Raw genomic sequence first — 22,081 nt, 5'->3', positions numbered from 1 at the left:
GTGTATACAAGTCACCCATAGTAACTGTGTGGCTTACTTGTAGTGTGTAACTCACCTGTAGTAACTGCATGTGGCTTACTTGTAGTGTACACAACTCACCTGTAGTAACTCTGTGTGGCTCACTTGCAGTGTGTGTACCTCGCTCCTAGTAACTGCGTGTGGCTCACTTGTAGTGTGTGTAACTCCCCCATAGTAACTGAGTGTGACTTGTAGTGTATGCAACTCCCCCGTAGTAACTATGTGTTTACTTGCAGTGTATGCAACTCACCCGTAGTAACTGCGTGTGGCTTATCTGCAGTTTGTGTACCTTACCCCTAGTAACTGCGTGTGGCTTGTGTGTAACTCACCCCTAGTAACTTGCATGTGGCTTACTTGTAGTGTGTGTACCTTGCCCCTAATAACTTGCGTGTGGCTTACTTGTAGTGTGTGTAACTCCCCCATAGTAACTGAGTGTGACTTGTAGTGTATGCAACTCCCCCGTAGTAACTATGTGTTGTTTACTTGCAGTGTATGCAACTCCCCCGTAGTAACTGCGTGTGGCTTATCTGCAGTTTGTGTACCTTACCCCTAGTAACTGCGTGTGGCTTACTTGTAGTGTGTAACTCACCCCTAGTAACTGCGTGTGGCTCACTTGCAGTGTGTGTACCTTGCCCCTAGTAACTGCGTGTGGCTCACTTGTATACAACTCCCCCGTAGTAACTGCGCGTGACTCACTGTGTAACTCCCCCCAGTGACTCAGCGGGGCCGTGACTCACCCGGAGTAACGGCGCGCGGAGCTGTAACCCCTTGGAGTAACCGCGGTGTAAGAGCTGTGGAAAACAAACCCCCTGCATCGCCCCAGAACCCCCCCAAACCCCCCCAGAACCCCCCCAAAACCTCCCCAAACCCCCCCAAAACCTCCCCAAAACCTCCCAAAACCACCCAAAAACCTCCCAGACCCCCCCCAAGACCCCTCCAAAGCCCCCCCAGCCTGTCCTGGACCCCCCCTAAACCCCCCCAGACCCCCCCAAATTCCCCCAGACCCCCCCAAATCTTCCCAGACCCCCCCCAAATCCCCCCCAAAGCCCCCCCAAAGCCCCCCCCAGCCTCTCCCAGACCCCCTAAACCCCCCCCCAGACCCCCCCAAAACCCCCCAGGCCCCCCCAAATCCCCCCCCAACCCCCCCCAGCCTGTCCTAGGCCCCCCCAAATCCCCACAGACCCCCCCCAAACCCCCCCCCAGCCTCTCCTGGACCCCCCCAAACCTCCCAGACCCCCCCCAACACCACCAAGACCCCCCCGGGACCCCCCTGAGACCCCCCAGGACCCCCCGAGCCCCTCAGGACCCCTCAGGACCCCCCGCCAGGACCCCCCTAAAGCCCCCCCACCCCCCCACCCCCTCCCCTCCCCTCAGCACCGCCCCCGCTCTGCGCATGCGCAGCGGGCGGGCGCGGCCGCTCCCAACATGGCGGCGGTTGGGCGGGAAACGAGGGGGAGGGGCGAAACCATTCCCAGACCGAGGGGGGAGGGGGGGGGGGGAGCGGGCGGAAGGAACCAATTCAGGAAGCGGGGGGGGGGGGAAAGGACGATTTTTCTTCAATTTCTGGGGATTTTGGGGCTCCTGCGTTCGCCACTTAAAGCCGGCACCCTCTGGGGTTGGGGTTTTGTCGCTGTCCCGAGCCAGGCTGGCGGCTTTCCCCCTCAAACCCCCCACCCAAGGGTGAACAGAAGCGCTGAAGCCACGGTTAATAAACTTTTTATTTGCATTTTACATTCTCCGTTAATTTCCCAATAAAGTGCTGAAAGGGCGTTGTTTTTATTTTTATATATATTTTTTTAAAAACTTTTTGCTTTTTTATCCTTTTTTTTTTTTATATTATTCTTTTTTAAATCCTTTGCTTTCCCTCCCCGCCCCCCCCCCCCCCCCTTTTGTAACTCCAACCTCCGCTTGTCGAAAACCAGGAATTCCACAGAAAAAAAAAAAAAAAAAAATTTAAAAAAAATAACAGAAATTGGGATTTGACACAAAAATTCGCCCCCGGAGGCCGCCGCGTGAGGCATTTCCCTGTGGCCAGCCCCTGTTACCCGATGCCGGCGCCCTTTTGCGCAACCCAACCACGGGATTATTTTCCTTTTTTTTTTTTTTTTTCCATCGCCTCGTCGTTGTTTTTTTTTTTATTTTTTTATTTTTTTTCCCTTCCTCCCCCGCTGACGAGCCCGAAAAGAAGCGGAAAACAAAACTAAAAAAAAAAAAAAAAACAACTCCCCGCCAGAAAAAATAAAATAAAATAAAATAAAAAAAATAAACACGTTTCCATGAACCAAAACACTGAAGAGAATGAGCAAAAAACCTTGGGAGGGAAATAGGTATTTTGGCTTTTTTTTTTTTTTTTTTTTTATCAAAATAGCTCGAAATATCAAATAGTGAAGGGCGAAGCGCGCGCGGCGCCGGGCGGCCTCCGTCCACCGCCCGGCCTTAATTGCTGTGGGAGGCGTCGTTAAGCTATAAAACCTATGTACAGCCCCGGGCGGGCGACGTATGTACACGGGCGCCTATGTACAACCCCGCTACTCCTTCCTCTTGGCCACCGTCAGCTCCACCGAGGGCATGCGGACCCCGATCTTGGTGGTGCTGTCGGTGCTGGAGGAGGAGGAGAGGCGCGAAGGCTTGGCGGCCTCTTCGTCGCTCCCCGTCACCTCGTAGGAGCCTTTCGTCTTGGAGCCCATGCCGCCGAACGTCCCGAATTTCATCTTGGGGGCTTTGGTTTTGGCGGCCCCTTCCATCTCCAGGGTCCCCGTGGGGCTCGAGTGGGCCGAGCGGTCGTCGCTGAAGGACGAGGAGCGGTGGCGCGCCTTGCGGCTCTTGAAGAGGGAGAATTTGCCCTTGGCCGTCGTCCCCTCGTCCAACTCCCCCTCCACCGAGCCCAAGCTGGCCTTGGAGGCCTTCAGGTCTACCCCGTGGGCCGGCAGCTCCGGGGACCCAGCGCTCTTCCCCTTGGCCTTGGAGAAGTTGAACTTGGGCATCTTGATCTTGGACTTCTTCGCCTTGCCGTCCTCCGCTTCGGGCTCCTGGAGGCTGACGTCGGCCCCGGGGAACTCCACGTCCACCCCCACCTCCCTGCCCTTCACTTCGGGCTCAGAAAAGACGAATTTGGGCATGCGCAGCTTGGGGAAGGACACTTTCCCCAGGCTGCCCTCCGCGCTACCCTGCGGGACGCCGACCGTGACCTTGGGGCCGGCGAGGTGGAGACCACCGCCGCCGGCCACGCTGGCCTCTCCGGCAACGGCGGCGCCACCTTTGATTTTCGGCCCCTTGATGTTAAATTTGGGCGCAGACACGTCCAAGGACGGCCCCTCGAGGTGGAGGCCGGCGCCGGGCTCCTTGATGTTTGGTCCTTTCAGCTTCAGGTCGACGTCGGGCGAGGAAACGCCGGGGGATTGCAGCTGAAGTTGAGGCCCTTTCAATTCCAGCTCCGCTCCTTCCATCCCGGCCCCCGAGCCCTTCAGCCCTCCTCGGACCTGAGGGCCTTCGATGCTGACGCCCGCATCCGCCCCATTGATTCCAGGGCCAGAAATACCAAATTGGGGGAGTTTGAGGGACGGGAGCTTGATGGTGCCACTCAGGTCTTCAAAGCCAACCTCTGCCGCCTCCACCGAGGCGATGGGGGACTTAACGTCGAGGCCTCCCTTCAGGTTCACGTTGAGATCCGGGGCCGAAACGTCCACCGAGGGTCCTTTGATGCCGATGTCGGGGGCGCCAAGGTGGAGATTTGCACCCGGGGCTTTCACATCTGCCTCCAGCTGCGGGACGGAGCATTCGATGCCTCCCTTCACGCCCAAGTCCGGGCCCTCCAAGGCTGAGGATTTGAGTTTGGGCATCTTCAGTTTTCCTCCAAAGCCTCCAACGCTGACGTCCGGTGCGCCCAGGCTGACGTTCGGCCCTTCGACACCCAGATCGCCCTTAATTTTTGGTCCTTTCAGGTTTCCATCAAAATCGGGTCCGGAGACGTGCGGGCCTTTCAGCTTGGCATCAACACCCGGGAGGCTCACGCTTCCTCCCACGCCTCCGGCCGAGACACCCAAGCTGGCATCGGGGACGTCCACGCCGAGCCCCATTTTCCCCATCTTCAGCTTTCCCTCGGGACCTCCCAGTTCCACCGTGGGGACGCCGACTTCCACTTTGCCTTTTGGTCCTTTCACGTTGAGGTCGAGGTCTGGCACCGAGACGGAGGGAACGGCAACGTCGACGCTGGCGCCCTTCAGGTCTCCTTCCATTTTCAAGTCCCCGCCAGGAAGTTTGAATTTTGGTGTCTTCAGGTTCACGTCGGGAGCCTCCACATCCATGTTGAGACCCGGGCCCTTGACCTCCAGCTCTGGCACTTTGAGTTTCCCTTCGACTTCTGGGACCGTAATGGAAGCGTCCCCTCTGAACCGGTGCGATTTCAGATCAAACTCAACGTCTGGGAAGGAGATCTTCCCAAACATCGGCTTCTTCCCTTTGGGGGACTTCACCGCAGCGTCCCCTTTTATCGTCACGTCGGGACCAGCCACGCTCACGTCCAGGTCTGGAGACTTCAAGCTCGCGTCCAGCTCTCCACCGGGCGCGTTCACCTCAAAGCCGCCTTTCTTGCCTTTGACTTTGGGGCCACTCATGTGAAGTTTGGGCATCTTGAACTTGCTCTTCTTGCCCTTTCCAGAGATGCTGATGTCGGGCGACTCCACGTTCAGCTCAGCCTCCGGGAAATCCACCTCGGCCCCCGGGACCTTGACGTCTGCCTTGGGGCTCTTCATCCCAAACCCAAACTTTGGCTTCTTAAACTTGTGAAGTTTGACATTGGCCTCCGGACCTTCGATGTTCAGGTCGGGACCCTCAACATCGACGTCAGGGCTTTTGATCCCCAATTCGGGCCCTTTGATGTCAACGTCGGGACCCTTCAGGTTGCCTTCTATCTTCGGGGCCGAAAGGTCGAAACCTCCCTTGGTTTTGTGGCCTTTCAAATTCAAATCGATCTCGGGCATGGAGATTTTAGGCATGTTCATGTGCATTTCTGGCATCTTCACTTTAGGACCTTTCAGTTTGCCTTCCGGACCTTCGATACTCACATCCGGGACGCTGATGTCTACCTTGGGGCCCGAAAGGTCAACTTCTGCCTTGGGCAGGTTCACGTCCACGTCAGGACCTTCCCCTTTGAGGCCGAATTTGGGCAGCTTCATCTTAGGCATCTTCAGTTTTCCCTCCGGACCTTCAATGTCAACATCTGGGCACTCGATATCGACTTTGGGGCCCTTGATGTCAACCTCAGGACCCTTCAAACCTCCCTCCAGCTTCGGGCCCTGGATGTCAGCATCGCCCTTCAGCTTCAGCCCCTTTAGGTTCAGGTCTATTTCCGGCATGGAGATCTGGGGTGTCTTGATGTGCATTTCTGGCATCTTCATCTTGGGCCCTTTCACTTTTCCGTCTGGCCCTTCGATGTTCACGTCGGGTGCCTGGATGTCCAATTTGGGGCCTTTGATGTCAATGTCCGGGCACTGCAGGTCCCCTTCCACCTTGGGGAGAGACACGTCCACGTCTCCCTTCACTTTGGGGCCCTTCAGATTGAAGTCAACGTCGGGCATGGAGAACTTGGGCGCCTTGATGTGCATTTCGGGCATCTTGAATTTTGGGCCTTTGAGTTTCCCTTCCGGCCCTTCGATGGACACACTAGGAGCATCGAGCTCTATTTTGGGGGCTTTCACATCAATCTGGGGGGCTTTCAAATCACCTTCAAGCTTGGGGCCAGAAATATCTACGTCCCCTTTCAGCTGAGGCCCCTTGAGGTTTAAGTCAACATCGGGCAGGGAGACCTTAGGAGCCTTAATATGCATTTCGGGCATCGCAAATTTGGGACCTTTGAGCTTCCCATCCACACTGAGATCAGGACCCTCCACCTCTAGGCTGGGGCCCGAAATGTCCACATCTCCCTTCGGGAGGTTCACGTCCACATCCACCCCCTCCCCTTTAAAGCCAGGCATGGAAAATTTCGGCATTTTGAACTTGGGCAGCTTGAATTTACCCTCCGGGCTCTCAATGTCAACATCGGGGGCCCCAATGTCCAATTTTGGAGCGCCCACACTGACCTCGGGACCTTTCAGCTCACATTCCACTCCTGGCGCCGACACGTCCAAGTCACCTTTGACTTTGGGGCCTTTCAGGTTCAGATCGAAGTCTGGGGCGGAGATTTTAGGAGCCTTGATGTGCATCTCTGGCATCTTGAACTTGGGGCCCTTCAGCTTCCCCTCAGGGCCTTTGATGTCGATGTCAGGGGCCTCGATCTCAACTTTGGGACCTTCCAGATCAGGTGCGGAAACCTCCACGTCTCCCTTCAGCTTCGGGCCCTTCAGATTGAAGTCAACGTCAGGCATGGAGATTTTGGGTGCCTTGATGTGCATTTCAGGCATCTTGAACTTGGGGCCCTTCAGCTTCCCCTCGGGACCTTCAATGTCCACCTCCGGACCTTCAATGTCCACCTTTGGGCCAGAAACATCAAATTCTCCTTTGGGCAGGTTCACGTCCACCTCGGGGCCTTCTGCTCTGAAGCCCGGCATGCCGAACTTGGGCATTTTGAACTTGGGCATCTTGAATTTTCCCTCAGGACCATGAACGTCCACATCTGGCATGTCAACGTCCACCTTGGGGCCTTTGATGTCAACTTCTGGCCCTTTCAGCTCACCTTCCACCTTGGGAAGCGATACGTCCACATCTCCCTTCACTTTGGGGCCCTTCAGATTGAAGTCAACATCAGGCATGGAGAACTTGGGAGCCTTGATGTGCATTTCAGGCATCTTGAACTTGGGGCCCTTCAGTTTCCCCTCGGGGCCTTCCAACTCAACATCAGGAAGGTCCACGTCCACTTTGGGGCCTTTAATGTCAACATCTGGGCACTTCAGCTCTCCTTCCACTTTGGGAAGAGACACATCCACATCTCCCTTCACTTTGGGGCCCTTCAGGTTCAGATCGATGTCAGGCATGGAGATTTTGGGTGCCTTGATGTGCATTTCGGGCATCTTGAACTTGGGGCCCTTCACCTTCCCCTCGGGACCTTCTATGTCCACCTCCGGACCTTCAATGTCCACCTTTGGGCCAGAAACATCAAATTCTCCTTTTGGCAGGTTCACGTCCACCTCAGGGCCTTCTGCTTTGAAGCCCGGCATGCCAAATTTGGGCATTTTGAACTTGGGCATCTTGAATTTTCCCTCAGGACCATGAACGTCCACATCAGGAGCCTGAATGTCCACCTTGGGGCCCTTGATGTCCACATCGGGGCCTTTCAGCTCGCCTTCCACCTTGGGGAGAGACACGTCCACGTCTCCTTTCACTTTGGGGCCTTTCAGATTGAAATCAACGTCAGGCATGGAGAACTTGGGAGCCTTAATGTGCATTTCGGGCATCTTGAACTTGGGGCCCTTCAACTTCCCTTCAGGGCCTTCCAGTTCAACGTCAGGAAGGTCCACGTCCAGTTTAGGGCCTTTGATGTCAACTTCTGGGCCCTTCAGGTCACCTTCCACCTTGGGGAGAGACACGTCAACGTCTCCCTTCACTTTGGGGCCTTTTAGGTTCAGATCGATGTCAGGCATGGAGATTTTGGGCGTCTTGATGTGCATTTCGGGCATCTTGAACTTGGGGCCTTTCAACTTCCCTTCGGGGCCTTCCAGCTCTACATTAGGAAAATCCACATCGACCTTGGGACCTTTGATGTCGATTTCAGGGCCCTTCAGGTCACCTTCCACCTTGGGGAGAGACACATCAACGTCTCCCTTCACTTTGGGGCCCTTCAGGTTCAGATCAAAGTCTGGCATGGAGATCTTGGGGGCTTTGAAATGCATGTCGGGCATCTTAAATTTGGGACCCTTCAACTTCCCTTCCGGACCCTCAAGATGGATATCTGGGGCGTCAACATCCAGCTCAGGACCTTTAATATCAACTTTCGGCCCTTTCAAGTCACCTTCCACAGACGGCACAGACACGTCCACATCCCCCTTCACTTTTGGGCCTTTCAGGTTCAGATCAAAGTCTGGCATGGAAATTTTGGGTGCCTTAAAGTGCATCTCTGGCATCTTCAGTTTGGGGCCTTTCCACTTGCCTTCTGGTCCTTCAATATCCACATCAGGAACATCTACGTCTATTTTGGGTCCTTTCATTTCCAGCTCAACTCCTTTCAAATCGCCTTCCACCTTGGGAAGGGACACATCCACATCTCCCTTCACTTTGGGGCCCTTCAGGTTCAGATCGATGTCAGGCATGGAGATTTTGGGTGCCTTGATGTGCATTTCTGGCATCTTGAACTTGGGGCCCTTCACCTTCCCCTCAGGACCTTCAATGTCCACCTCCGGACCTTCAATGTCCACCTTTGGGCCAGAAACATCAAATTCTCCTTTGGGCAGGTTCACGTCCACCTCGGGGCCTTCTGCTTTGAAGCCCGGCATGCCGAACTTGGGCATTTTGAACTTGGGCATCTTGAGTTTACCCTCCGGGCCATGAATGTCCACGTCTGGCATGTCAATGTCCACTTTGGGACCTTCAACATTGATATCGGGAGCCTTAAAATCTCCTTCTAGCTTTGGAGCAGAGACATCTATGTCTCCTTTCAGCTTGGGACCTTTGAGGTTCAGGCTTGTGTCAGGCATGGAAATTTTGGGAGCCTTTATGTGCATTTCTGGCATTTTAAACTTGGGGCCTTTCCATTTTCCATCTGGCCCTTCCACCTCCAGCTCGGGTGTGCTGATGTCAACCTTTGGCCCTTTGATATCAATTTCTGGCCCGCTCAAGTCTCCTTCCAGTTTTGGCACGGAAAGATCGACATCCACGCCTCCCTTCGCCTTGGGACCTTTCAAATTCAAATCAAAGTCCGGCATGGAAATACTGGGAGCCTTGATGTTCATTTCTGGCATTTTAAATTTGGGGCCTTTCACCTTTCCTTTGGGACCTTCAATGTCAACGTCTGGAACCTCCACGTCCACTTTCGGACCTTTCAAATGCAACTCGGGTCCCTTCAGATCTCCCTGGGGAAGGGACACGTCCACATCTCCCTTCACTTTGGGGCCCTTCAGGTTCAGATCGATGTCGGGCATGGAGATTTTCGGGGTCTTTATGTGCATTTCGGGCATCTTGAAATGGGGGCCCTTTAGCTTCCCCTCTGGCCCTTCAATGTCCAGCTCTGGACCTTCAATGTCCACCTTTGGACACGAAACATCCAGGTCTCCCTTGGGAATGCTAACATCCACTTCTGGCCCCTCAGCCTTAACCCCAGACACTCCAAATTTGGGCATTTTGAATTTGGGCATTTTGAGTTTTCCTTCAGGACCGTGAATGTCCACATCGGGCGCCTCGATGTTGACTTTGGGGCCCTTGATGTCCACCTCGGGGCCTTTCAGGTCCCCTTCCAACTTGGGGCTGCTGAGATCTAGCTCTCCTTTCAGTTTGTGCCCTTTCAGATTTAGCTCCACGTCTGGCATCGAAACTTTAGGTGAGGAAATACTCAGGAAAGGCATTTTAAACTTTGAGCCTTTCGATTTTGCCTGCACATCAACATCGGGAGCTTGAACGTCAACTTTAGGACCCGATATTTCAACGTCTGGCTTTTTCAGCTTTACATCCACCTCAGGGCCTTGCACTTTAGGCCCAGAAAAGCCGAATTTAGGCAGCTTAAACCTGGATTTTTTGGCCTTTCCTTCTATATCAAGCTTTGGTGCCTCAGCCTCAAATTCTGGCCCTTTGATGTCCAGCTTAGGACCTTTCAGCTCAGCCTCAATTTTGGGAAGAGAAGGGTCAACATCAGCCTTCACTTTAGGGCCTTTCAAATTAAGGTCAATGTCTGGCATGGAGATTTTAGGAACATTGAATTGCATGTCAGGTTTCTTAAATTTAGGGCCCTTTATTTTTCCTTCTGGACCTTCTATGTCCACATCAGGAACACTAATGTCAACCTTTGGACCAGAAATGGAGACATCAGCTTCTGGGAGGTTCACATCGACCTCTGGGCCTTCTGCTTTGAGGCCGGGCACCCCAAACTTGGGCATTTTGAACTTGGGCATTTTTATTTTACCTTCTGGCCCATGAAGGTCCACATCTGGGACGTCAATGTCCACCTTGGGGCCCTTGATGTCCACATCGGGGCCTTTCAGCTCGCCTTCCACCTTGGGGAGAGACACGTCAACATCTCCCTTCACTTTGGGGCCCTTCAGATTGAAATCAACGTCAGGCATGGAGAACTTGGGAGCCTTGATGTGCATTTCGGGCATCTTGAACTTGGGGCCCTTCAGCTTCCCTTCAGGGCCTTCCAGTTCAACATCAGGAAGGTCCACATCGACCTTGGGACCTTTGATATCGATTTCAGGGCCTTTCAGGTCGCCTTCCACCTTGGGGAGAGACACGTCCACATCTCCTTTCACTTTGGGGCCTTTCAGATTGAAGTCAACATCAGGCATGGAGAACTTGGGAGCCTTGATGTGCATTTCAGGCATCTTGAACTTGGGGCCCTTCAACTTTCCTTCAGGGCCTTCCAGCTCAACGTCAGGAAGGTCCACATCCAGTTTAGGGCCTTTGATGTCAACATCTGGGCACTTCAGCTCTCCTTCCACCTTGGGAAGAGACACATCCACATCTCCCTTCACTTTGGGGCCTTTCAAGTTCAGATCGATGTCAGGCATGGAGATTTTGGGTGCCTTGATGTGCATTTCGGGCATCTTGAACTTGGGGCCCTTCAGCTTCCCCTCAGGACCTTCTATGTCCACCTCCGGACCTTCAATGTCCACCTTTGGGCCAGAAACATCAAATTCTCCTTTGGGCAGGTTCACGTCCACCTCGGGGCCTTCTGCTTTGAAGCCGGGCACCCCAAACTTGGGCATTTTGAACTTGGGCATCTTGAATTTTCCCTCAGGACCATGAATGTCCACGTCTGGCATGTCAATGTCCACCTTGGGGCCCTTGATGTCCACATCGGGGCCTTTCAGCTCACCTTCCACCTTGGGGAGAGAAACATCCACATCTCCCTTCACTTTGGGGCCTTTCAGATTGAAGTCAACATCAGGCATGGAGAATTTGGGTGCCTTGATGTGCATTTCGGGCATCTTGAACTTGGGCCCCTTCAGTTTCCCCTCGGGGCCTTCCAGCTCAACATCAGGAAGGTCCACATCGACCTTGGGGCCCTTGATGTCCACCTCGGGGCCCTTCAGGTCTCCTTCCACCTTGGGGAGAGACACGTCCACATCTCCCTTCACTTTGGGGCCCTTCAGATTGAAGTCAACGTCAGGCATGGAGAACTTGGGCGCCTTGATGTGCATTTCAGGCATCTTGAACTTGGGGCCCTTCAGCTTCCCTTCAGGGCCTTCCAGCTCAACATCAGGAAGGTCCACGTCCACTTTGGGGCCTTTGATATCGATTTCAGGGCCCTTCAGGTCACCTTCCACCTTGGGGAGAGACACATCCACATCTCCCTTCACTTTGGGGCCTTTCAAGTTCAGATCAATGTCAGGCATGGAAATTTTGGGCGTCTTGATGTGCATTTCGGGCATCTTGAACTTGGGGCCCTTCACCTTCCCCTCAGGGCCTTCAATGTCCACCTCTGGACCTTCAATGTCCACCTTTGGGCCAGAAACATCAATTTCTCCTTTGGGCAGGTTCACGTCCACCTCGGGGCCTTCTGCTTTGAAGCCCGGCATGCCGAACTTGGGCATTTTGAACTTGGGCATCTTGAATTTTCCCTCAGGACCATGAACGTCCACATCTGGCACGTCAATGTCCACCTTGGGGCCCTTGATGTCAACTTCTGGCCCTTTCAGCTCACCTTCCACCTTGGGAAGCGATACGTCCACGTCTCCCTTCACTTTGGGGCCCTTCAGATGGAAGTCAACGTCAGGCATGGAGAACTTGGGCGCCTTGATGTGCATTTCGGGCATCTTGAATTTGGGGCCCTTCAGCTTCCCCTCAGGGCCTTCCAACTCAACATCAGGAAGGTCCACGTCCAGTTTCGGGCCTTTGATGTCAACTTCTGGGCCTTTCAGGTCACCCTCCACCTTGGGGAGAGACACGTCCACATCTCCCTTCACTTTGGGGCCTTTCAGGTTCAGATCAAAGTCTGGCATGGAGATCTTGGGGGCTTTGAAATGCATGTCGGGCATCTTGAACTTGGGGCCCTTCAATTTCCCCTCTGGGACTTCAATATCTACGTCAGGAGCTTCAATGTCCAGTTTAGGACCTTTGATATCTATCTCGGGGCCTTTCAGGTCACCTTCAATCTTGGGAGCAGAAACATCGACATCTCCCTTCACTTTGGGGCCTTTCAGGTTCAAATCGACGTCGGGCATGGAGATTTTGGGCGTCTTGAAGTGCATTTCTGGCATCTTGAACTTGGGGCCCTTCACCTTTGCTTCTGGACACTCTAGGTCAACATCAGGGAGGTCCACGTCCAGTTTCGGGCCTTTGATGTCAACTTCTGGGCCTTTCAGCTCTCCTTCCACCTCGGGAAGAGACACATCCACATCCCCCTTCACTTTGGGGCCTTTCAGGTTCAAATCAAAGTCCGGCATGGAGATCTTGGGGGCTTTGAAATGCATGTCAGGCATCTTAAATTTGGGACCCTTCAGCTTTCCTTCTGGACATTCGAGTTCAATATCTGGGGCCTCTATGTCCACTTTGGGACCTTTTACATTAACTTCTGGTCCTTTCAGGTCACCTTCTAACTTGGGAACAGAAACATCCACATCTCCCTTCACTTTCGGGCCTTTCAGGTTCAGATCAAAGTCTGGCATGGAGATCTTGGGAGCCTTAAAATGCATGTCGGGCATCTTAAATTTGGGGCCTTTCAGCTTCCCTTCTGGGACTTCAATATCCACATCAGGAGCTTCAATGTCTAGTTTAGGACCTTTGATATCTATCTCGGGGCCTTTCAGGTCACCTTCAATCTTGGGAGCAGAAACATCGACATCTCCCTTCACTTTGGGGCCTTTCAGGTTCAAATCGATGTCGGGCATGGAGATTTTGGGCGTCTTGAAGTGCATTTCGGGCATCTTGAACTTGGGACCCTTCACCTTTGCTTCTGGACACTCTAGGTCAACGTCAGGAAGGTCCACATTGACCTTGGGACCTTTGATGTCAACTTCTGGGCCTTTCAGGTCACCCTCCACCTTGGGGAGAGACACATCAACGTCTCCCTTCACTTTGGGGCCCTTCAGGTTCAAATCAAAGTCCGGCATGGAGATCTTGGGGGCTTTGAAATGCATGTCGGGCATCTTAAATTTGGGGCCTTTCAGCTTCCCTTCTGGGACTTCAATATCCACATCAGGAGCTTCAATGTCCAGTTTAGGACCTTTGATATCTATCTCGGGGCCTTTCAGGTCACCTTCAATCTTGGGAGCAGAAACATCGACATCTCCCTTCACTTTGGGGCCTTTCAGGTTCAAATCGATATCAGGCATGGAGATTTTGGGCGTCTTGAAGTGCATTTCTGGCATCTTGAACTTGGGGCCCTTCACCTTTGCTTCTGGACACTCTAGGTCAACATCAGGGAGGTCTACATCAAGTTTAGGGCCTTTGATGTCAACTTCTGGGCCTTTCAGGTCTCCCTCTACCTTGGGAAGAGACACATCCACATCCCCCTTCACTTTGGGGCCTTTCAGGTTCAAATCAAAGTCCGGCATGGAGATCTTGGGGGCTTTGAAATGCATGTCGGGCATCTTAAATTTGGGACCCTTCAGCTTTCCTTCTGGACATTCGAGTTCAATATCTGGGGCCTCTATGTCCACTTTGGGACCTTTAAGTTCCAGATCGGCCCCCTTCAATTCACCTTCTATTTTCGGTACAGAAACATCCATTTCTCCTTTCATTTTGGGTCCTTTCAAGTTGAGGTCCACATCAGGCATAGAAAATTTCGGTGCCTTAATATGCATATCGGGCATTTTCATCTTGGGTCCTTTCCATTTGCCCTCAGGACCTTCAATGTCAACGTCAGGAACATCAACATCCAACTTCGGGCCTTTAATATTCAAGTCGGGTCCTTTCAAGTCTCCCTCCAATTTCGGGGCAGAAACATCAACACCCCCCTTCACTTTTGGGCCTTTCAAGTTCAAATCGATGTCGGGCATGGAGATCTTAGGAACGTTGAAATGCATCTCAGGCATCTTAAATTTAGGACCTTTAATTTTCCCTTCAGGACATTCAATGTCTACACTCGGTGCCTCAATATCCATCTTCGGGACAGAAACATCAATATCTCCTTTTGGAAGGTTCACGTCCACCTCGGGGCCTTCTGCTTTGAAGCCCGGCATGCCGAACTTGGGCATTTTGAACTTGGGCATCTTGAATTTTCCTTCAGGACCATGAACGTCCACATCTGGCATGTCAACGTCCACCTTGGGGCCTTTAATATCCACTTCAGGGCCTTTCAGCTCACCTTCCACCTTGGGGAGAGACACGTCCACATCTCCCTTCACTTTTGGGCCTTTCAGATTGAAGTCAACGTCAGGCATGGAGAACTTGGGCGCCTTGATGTGCATTTCGGGCATCTTGAACTTGGGGCCCTTCACCTTCCCTTCAGGGCCTTCCAGCTCAACATCAGGAAGGTCCACGTCCACTTTGGGGCCTTTGATATCAATTTCAGGGCCCTTCAGGTCACCTTCCACCTTGGGGAGAGACACATCCACATCTCCCTTCACTTTGGGGCCTTTCAAGTTCAGATCAATGTCAGGCATGGAAATTTTGGGCGTCTTGATGTGCATTTCGGGCATCTTGAACTTGGGGCCCTTCACCTTCCCCTCAGGGCCTTCAATGTCCACCTCAGGACCTTCAATGTCCACCTTTGGGCCAGAAACATCAATTTCTCCTTTGGGCAGGTTCACGTCCACCTCGGGGCCTTCTGCTTTGAAGCCCGGCATGCCGAACTTGGGCATTTTGAACTTGGGCATCTTGAATTTTCCCTCAGGACCATGAACGTCCACATCTGGGACGTCAATATCCACCTTGGGGCCCTTAATATCCACCTCAGGGCCTTTCAGCTCGCCTTCAACTTTAGGGAGAGACACGTCCACATCTCCTTTCACTTTGGGGCCCTTCAGATTGAAGTCAACGTCAGGCATGGAGAACTTGGGCGCCTTGATGTGCATTTCGGGCATCTTGAATTTGGGTCCTTTCAACTTTCCTTCAGGGCCTTCCAGCTCAACATCAGGAAGGTCCACGTCCACTTTGGGGCCTTTAATGTCAACATCTGGGCCCTTCAGCTCTCCTTCCACTTTGGGGAGAGACACATCCACGTCTCCCTTCAGTTTGGGGCCCTTCAGGTTCAGATCGATGTCAGGCATGGAGATTTTGGGCGTCTTGATGTGCATTTCGGGCATCTTGAACTTGGGGCCTTTCACCTTCCCCTCGGGACCTTCAATGTCCACCTCCGGACCTTCTATTTCCACCTTCGGGCCAGAAACATCAATTTCTCCTTTGGGCAGGTTCACGTCCACCTCGGGGCCTTCTGCTTTCAGTCCTGGCATACCGAACTTGGGCATTTTGAACTTGGGCATCTTGAATTTTCCTTCAGGACCATGAACATCCACATCAGGAGCCTGAATGTCCACCTTGGGGCCCTTGATGTCCACCTCGGGGCCTTTCAGCTCACCCTCCAGCTTAGGCATGGACACGTCCACATCTCCTTTCACTTTGGGGCCCTTAAGGTTCAAGTCAACGTCTGGCATGGAGATCTTGGTTGTCTTGATGTGCATTTCGGGCATCTTGAACTTGTGGCCCTTCACCTTCCCTTCTGGCACCCCTATGTCCACCTCCGGACCTTCAATGTCCACCTTTGGGCCAGAAACATCAAATTCTCCTTTGGGCAGGTTCACGTCCACCTCGGGGCCTTCTGCTTTGAAGCCCGGCATGCCGAACTTGGGCATTTTGAACTTGGGCATCTTGAATTTTCCCTCAGGACCATGAACGTCCACATCTGGTTTGTCAATGTCCACTTTGGGGCCTTTAATGTCCACATCTGGGCCCTTCAGCTCCCCTTCCAGCTTCGGAGCTGAGACGTCAACGTCACCTTTCATTTTGGGGCCTTTCAGGTTAATGTCCACGTCAGGCATGGAGATTTTTTGTGTCTTGATGTGCATGTCCGGCATCTTGAATTTGGGACCTTTCAGCTTCCCTTCGGGGCCCTCCACATCAACAGTGGGGACCTCAACATCTACTTTTGGTCCTTTAATGTCTATTTCTGGCCCTTTCAGATCTCCTTCTATCTTAGGAGCTGCAATATCCATTTCTCCTTTCACTTTGGGTCCCTTCAGGTTCAGATCTACATCAGGCATGGATATTTTAGGTGTTCTGATGTTCAGCTTCGGCATCCTGAATTTGGGCCCCTTCCATTTTCCTTCCGGCCCCCCAACCTCCACGTCTGGCACTTCGATATCTGCCTCTGGCCCTGAAATATCTATGTCTCCTTTTGGCAAGTTTACATCAATGTCGGCGCCCTCAAATTTCGGGCCGGACACGTTAAAATGAGGCAATTTCATCTTGGGCGTTTTTAGTTTGGCTTCTGGACACTCCAGGTTGACATCTGGGACCTCGACATTTACGCTCGGACCCTTAATATTAATGCCAGGCTCTTTCAAGTCACCCTCTATCTTTGGAGCAGAAACATCCACCTCTCCCTTTATTTTAGGTCCCTTTACGTTCAGATCTACGTCTGGCTTGGATATTTTCGGTCCCTTGATATTCAGCTTCGGCATCTTAAATTTGGGGCCTTTAATTTTCCCTTCCGGACATTCCAACTCAACCTCCGGCATATCAACATCCACTTTGGGCCCTTCCACATCTATTTTGGGTCCCCTGAGGTCTCCAGAGACCTTCGGACCAGAAATATCCACATCTCCTTTCAGTTTGGGGCCCTTCAAGCTGAGATCTACGTCTGGCATGGAGAGTTTTGGTGTCTGAACGTTTAGTTCCGGCATCTTAAATTTGAGACCTTTCCCTTTTCCTTCTGGCCCCTCAATGTCCACGCTTGGCATGTTGATATCTACCTTGGGAGCAGAAATATCAACTTTGGGAGCAGAAATGTCCACCTCGCCCTTTGGAAGCGACACGTCGACGTCTGGGACCTCTCCCTTCAGGCCGGGCACCCCAAACTTGGGCATTTTCAGTTTGGGCATCTTCAGTTTACCTTCTGGGCCGTGAATGTCAACGTCTGGTGCTTCAATGTCAACTTTGGGGCCTTTGATGTCAAGTCCAGGAGCTTTGACGTCAAGACCAGGCCCTTTGATGTCAAGTCCAGGGGCTTTGAGCTCTCCTTCCAGTTTTGGGACGGAAACATCCACATCTCCTTTCACTTTGGGGCCTTTCAGGTTCAAGTCAATGTCAGGCATGGAGATCTGGGGGGTCTTGAAGTGCATTTCAGGCATCTTCACCTTGGGGCCCTTCACTTTTCCTTCTGGACCTTTGATGTCCACACTTGGCACATCAATATCTACCTTGGGAGCAGAAATGTCCACCTCACCCTTTGGAAGCGACACGTCAACGTCTGGGACCTCTCCCTTCAGGCCGGGCACCCCAAATTTGGGCATTTTCAGTTTGGGCATCTTCAGTTTACCTTCTGGGCCGTGAATGTCAACGTCTGGTGCTTCAATGTCAACCTTGGGGCCTTTGAGGTGTAATTCGGGACCCTTCAAATCAGCACCCATCGTGGGGATGGAAACATCCACGTCACCCTTCACTTTGGGGCCTTTGAGGTTCAGATCCACATCTGGCAGGGAGACCTTGGGTGCTGTGATGTGCATCTCGGGCATCTTCACCTTGGGGCCCTTCACTTTTCCTTCTGGCCCCTCAATGTCCACGCTTGGCATGTTGATATCTACTTTGGGAGCAGAAATGTCCACCTCGCCCTTTGGAAGCGACACGTCGACGTCTGGGACCTCTCCCTTCAGGCCGGGCACCCCAAACTTGGGCATTTTCAGTTTGGGCATCTTCAGTTTACCTTCTGGGCCATGGATGTCCACATCTGGTGCTTCAATGTCAACTTTGGGGGCTTTGATGTCAAGTCCGGGGGCTTTGACATCAAGACCAGGGCCTTTGATGTCAAGTCCAGGAGCTTTGATGTCAAGTCCAGGGGCTTTGACATCAAGTCCAGGGGCTTTGAGTTCTCCTTCCAGTTTTGGGACGGAAACATCCACATCTCCTTTCACTTTGGGGCCTTTCAGGTTCAAGTCAATGTCAGGCATGGAGATCTGGGGGGTCTTGAAGTGCATTTCGGGCATCTTCACCTTGGGGCCCTTCACTTTTCCTTCTGGGCCTTTGATGTCCACGCATGGCACATCAATATCAACTTTGGGAGCAGAAATGTCCACCTCACCCTTTGGAAGCGACACGTCGACGTCTGGGACCTCTCCCTTCAGGCCGGGCACCCCAAACTTGGGCATTTTCAGTTTGGGCATCTTCAGTTTACCTTCTGGGCCGTGAATGTCCACGTCTGGTGCTTCAATGTCAACTTTGGGGCCTTTGATGTCAAGTCCAGGGGCTTTGATATCAACTCCAGGAGCTTTGATGTCAACTCCGGGAGCTTTGATGTCAAGTCCAGGGCCTTTGAGCTCTCCTTCCAGTTTTGGGACGGAAACATCGAGGTCCCCTTTCACTTTGGGGCCTTTCAGGTTCAAGTCAACGTCGGGCATGGAGACCTGGGGGGCCTTGACGTGCACCTCCGGCATCTTCACTTTGGGGCCTTTGACATCGATGTCGGGCACGTCCATTCCCAACTTGGGGCCTTCAACACCAAACTGAGGCCCTTTCAAGTGGCCACCTATTTTGGGGACAGAAACGTCCATTTCTCCTTTGAGTTTGGGTCCCTTCACGTTAACGTCCACATCGGGCATCGACACCTTGGAAGGCGCCGATATGCCGGGCCCTTTCAAGTAACCTTCTGGGCTTCCAAATTCAGCACCAGGACCCTTCACGTCCACCTTGAGCCCTTTCGTGACAGAGCCAAGTCCTTTGGCGTCCCCTTCTACCGCCACACCCAGATCTCCCTTCACGTGGGGGCCTTTCAGGTTCAGGTTCACGTCCGACAGAGAAATTTGGGGCGTTTCGGACTTTTTGAACATCGGGCCTGTCCACTCTCCTTTGACAGCCACCCCAGGAGCGCCGACGTCTACCTGGCAGGGCCCCACCTTCCCCACCTCCACGGCGGACCCTTCCGCGGTGAATTTCGGGAGGGCCACGTGCGGCATTTTGACGTGGCCGCCTCCGACGTCTACGTTGGCCGAGGGCGCGCCGACGTCTACGTTGGCCTCGAGGCCGGGCCCTGCAGCAGCGAACCCGAATTTGGGCATTTTCAACACGGGAATCTTGACTTTTCCCACCGTTCCGGCGTCGCCCGCTGGACCTTCCGTGGCGGGCAAGGAGACGTCCAGGCCGGGCGCTTTGATCCCTCCGTGGAATTGGCCGTCCACGCCAGAAACGTGCATTTTCCCCTCCATCCCAGGGCCTTTGAGGTGAAAACCTGCCTCCGGGCCTCCCATCTGTCCGTTCGCATCAACCCTAGGCCCCGGCAGCTCCACCGTAACAGCTTTTCCAGTTTCTCCACCAGGAAGGCGGCTCTCCGGCAGCTTCAAGTCCATCTGAGTCCTTGGGTGCTTCCCGGCCTCGCCGAGGTGGACGTCCAGCTGGTGGGGGCCGGGGGGACCCCCGGAGAGGCAGGAAGCCCCCGGAGATGCCCCTTTGAGCCCCGTGCTCCAGTCCACGGTGGGGGACGGAGCCTGGCCCGGGATGCGGACCTTGAAGTCCGGGCCCACCACGTTGACGTCTCCGGCCCCGTCGCGCCCGCCGACGTCCACGGTGTAGGCCGTGACCTTCCTGGTGACCGTGATGGTTCTGCTCTGCGTCCCGCCGCACTCCGTCTCCACCGTCTCCTCCGACCTCAACCGGGGCTTGATCTTCGTCGTGTAAATCCGCCTGTACTCCTCGTCGTCCCCGCTCTGCCAACCGAGAGACCCCCGTCAACGCCAGCGCCACCACCACCACCAATGCCACCACCAACACCGCCACCATCACCGCCACCATCACCACCACCATCACCACCACCATCAACGTCAACAACGCCAACAACACCACCATCACCACCACCGCCACCACCAACACCACCAACAACGCCACCACCACCACCAACACCACCACCAACGCCACCAATACCACCACCGCCACCACCACCAACACCACCACCACCACCACCAATGCCACCAATGCCACCAACGCCACCATCACCACCAACAACAACACCACCGCCACCACCACCATCACCACCACCACCGCCACCACCACCACCACCACCACCATCACCATCACAACCACCACCAACGTCACCAATGCCACCAGCGCCACCACCACCACATCCTCCCGGCCTCGCCCCGTGCCATGGCACTCACCAAGACCACCTCTGCCCCTCCGGCCCCGAAGGCCTCGTGCGCCCAGGACTGCCCCGGCAGCGGCGAGCGGTCCCCCTTGCGTTGCAGGCGCAGCCCCACCGTGTGGTGCCCCATGCTGTTGAGGAGCTGCGCCACCTCGCCCGACTGCAGGTTGTCGAAGTAGACCGTGGCGCTCACGATCTGGTCCCCTGCAAGGGCCGAGAGAGGGTTGGAAGGGGGCGAGACCCCCCTCATCCCCCCAAAAACGCCCCCTTCCATCCCCACCTTGCGAAGGGAGTGCTTGCTGAGCACTCGGACAGGGCTGAGACCCCCCCCAAAAACATCCCCTTCGCCTTCAACCCCTACCTTGCGAAGGGCCCGCCCAAAAAAATGCATTTTTTTTCCCCCCAAAAAAAACAGAAAAAAGAGCCTTTTCCCGGCACGGCACCTTCCTTCACGACGCCCATCTTGGCGGCGGGGGAGTTCTGCTGCACTTGCTTGACGAAGACGCCGTCGTCCGTCTGGTCGATGGTGATGCCGTGGGAGCCGCTGCCCTGCCAGTTGGGCAGGAGGATCTCCCGGGTCTCCTCCTCCATCTCCATCTGCGGGGTGGGAGGAGGGCGAGGATGAGGAGGAGGAGGATGAGGAGGAGGAGGAGGAGAGGATGAAGAGCTGAAGCACCCCCCCCACGTCCCGCTCACCTCGTCGGGATGCCGCTCCTGGCCGGATCCCTCAACCCTTCGCTCGCGGGCCTCTCGGCGGCCTTCGGGTCCCTTCGTGTCCCTGGTGGAGCATGAGGAGAGGGCCCCGTCACCCCCCCGGCACCCGGACAGCGGTTTTGGGGGGGATTTGGGGGGTTTTGGGGGGTTTTGGGGGGTTTTGGGGGGGTGGCGGCACAGGAACGGGTGGGGGCACCATGGGTTGGGCCAATGGAAGGGCCCTCACTGCCAACGAGGCGCTGCTGTCAGCACCGGCATCATCGGCATCATCATCATCATCATCACCATCGTTATCAACATCGCTGTCGGCACCAGTATCACCAGTATCACCATCATCGATATCATTAATATCATCGTTATCAGCACCATCCTTATCAACATCGCCATCGGCACCGGTATCATCAATATGGCCGTTATCAATATCATTAATATCATCGTTATCATCACCATCATTATCAACATCATCAGCACCAGTATCACCAGTATCACCATCATTGACGTCATCAATGTCATCATCATCAACACCATCGTTATCAACATCACCATCGGCACCAGTATCACCAGTATCACCATCATCGCTATCAATAATATCATCATCATCACCATCATCATCGTTATCAACATCCCCATCGGCACCATTAACACCAGTATCACCAGTATCCCCGTCACTGACGTCATCAGTGCCATCATCATCATCATCACCATCGTTATCAACATCAGTACCATCAGCACCAGTATCACCAGTATCAGCGATGTCACCGTCACCATCATCACCAGCACCACCAGCACCATCATCATCATCGCCACCATGGCCACCATCACCACCATGGCCATCATCGCCATGGCCTTCATCACCATGGCCATCATCATCACCCCCTGGCCACCATGGCCACCATCACCATGGCCTTCATCACCATGACCACCATCATCACCCCATGGCCACCTTCATCACCATCACCACGACCATCACCATCATCACCCCCA

The 22,081-nt window shown here is 54.0% G+C and overlaps 1 protein-coding gene across 1 annotated transcript; it reads right to left on the bottom strand.

Moving 5' to 3' along the window:
* Nucleotides 1-2,140: 2,140 nt before the first annotated feature.
* AHNAK (AHNAK nucleoprotein) lies at nt 2,141-21,159 on the bottom strand. The gene is made up of 4 exons (XM_082785392.1): nt 21,080-21,159; nt 20,827-20,980; nt 20,400-20,587; nt 2,141-19,952 (listed from the first exon to the last, which is right to left on the bottom strand). The coding sequence occupies exons 2-4, from the start codon at nt 20,978-20,980 to the stop codon at nt 2,547-2,549; spliced, it is 17,748 nt and encodes a 5,915-aa protein (XP_082641518.1). The 5' UTR covers nt 21,080-21,159; the 3' UTR covers nt 2,141-2,546.
* Between the last annotated feature and the right edge of the window lie 922 nt (nt 21,160-22,081).

The sequence above is a fragment of the Aythya marila genome (genome assembly GCF_965140915.1).
Source record: "Aythya marila genome assembly, contig: HAP1_HAP1_SCAFFOLD_42, whole genome shotgun sequence".
Lineage (NCBI taxonomy): Eukaryota > Metazoa > Chordata > Aves > Anseriformes > Anatidae > Aythya > Aythya marila.
Note: the sequence above shows the minus strand (reverse complement) of the source record. Positions and strands in the feature narration are given on the sequence as shown.

Coding starts and splice junctions, on each gene's coding strand:
- AHNAK (XM_082785392.1), bottom strand. CDS start 20,980: ATGGAGATGGAGGAGGAGACCCGGGAGATCCTCCTGCCCAACTGGCAG. Junction 20,588..20,826: donor GATGGGCGTCGTGAAGGAAG/GTGCCGTGCCGG, acceptor CGGCCCTTGCAG/GGGACCAGATCGTGAGCGCC. Junction 19,953..20,399: donor GAGGGGCAGAGGTGGTCTTG/GTGAGTGCCATG, acceptor CTCGGTTGGCAG/AGCGGGGACGACGAGGAGTA.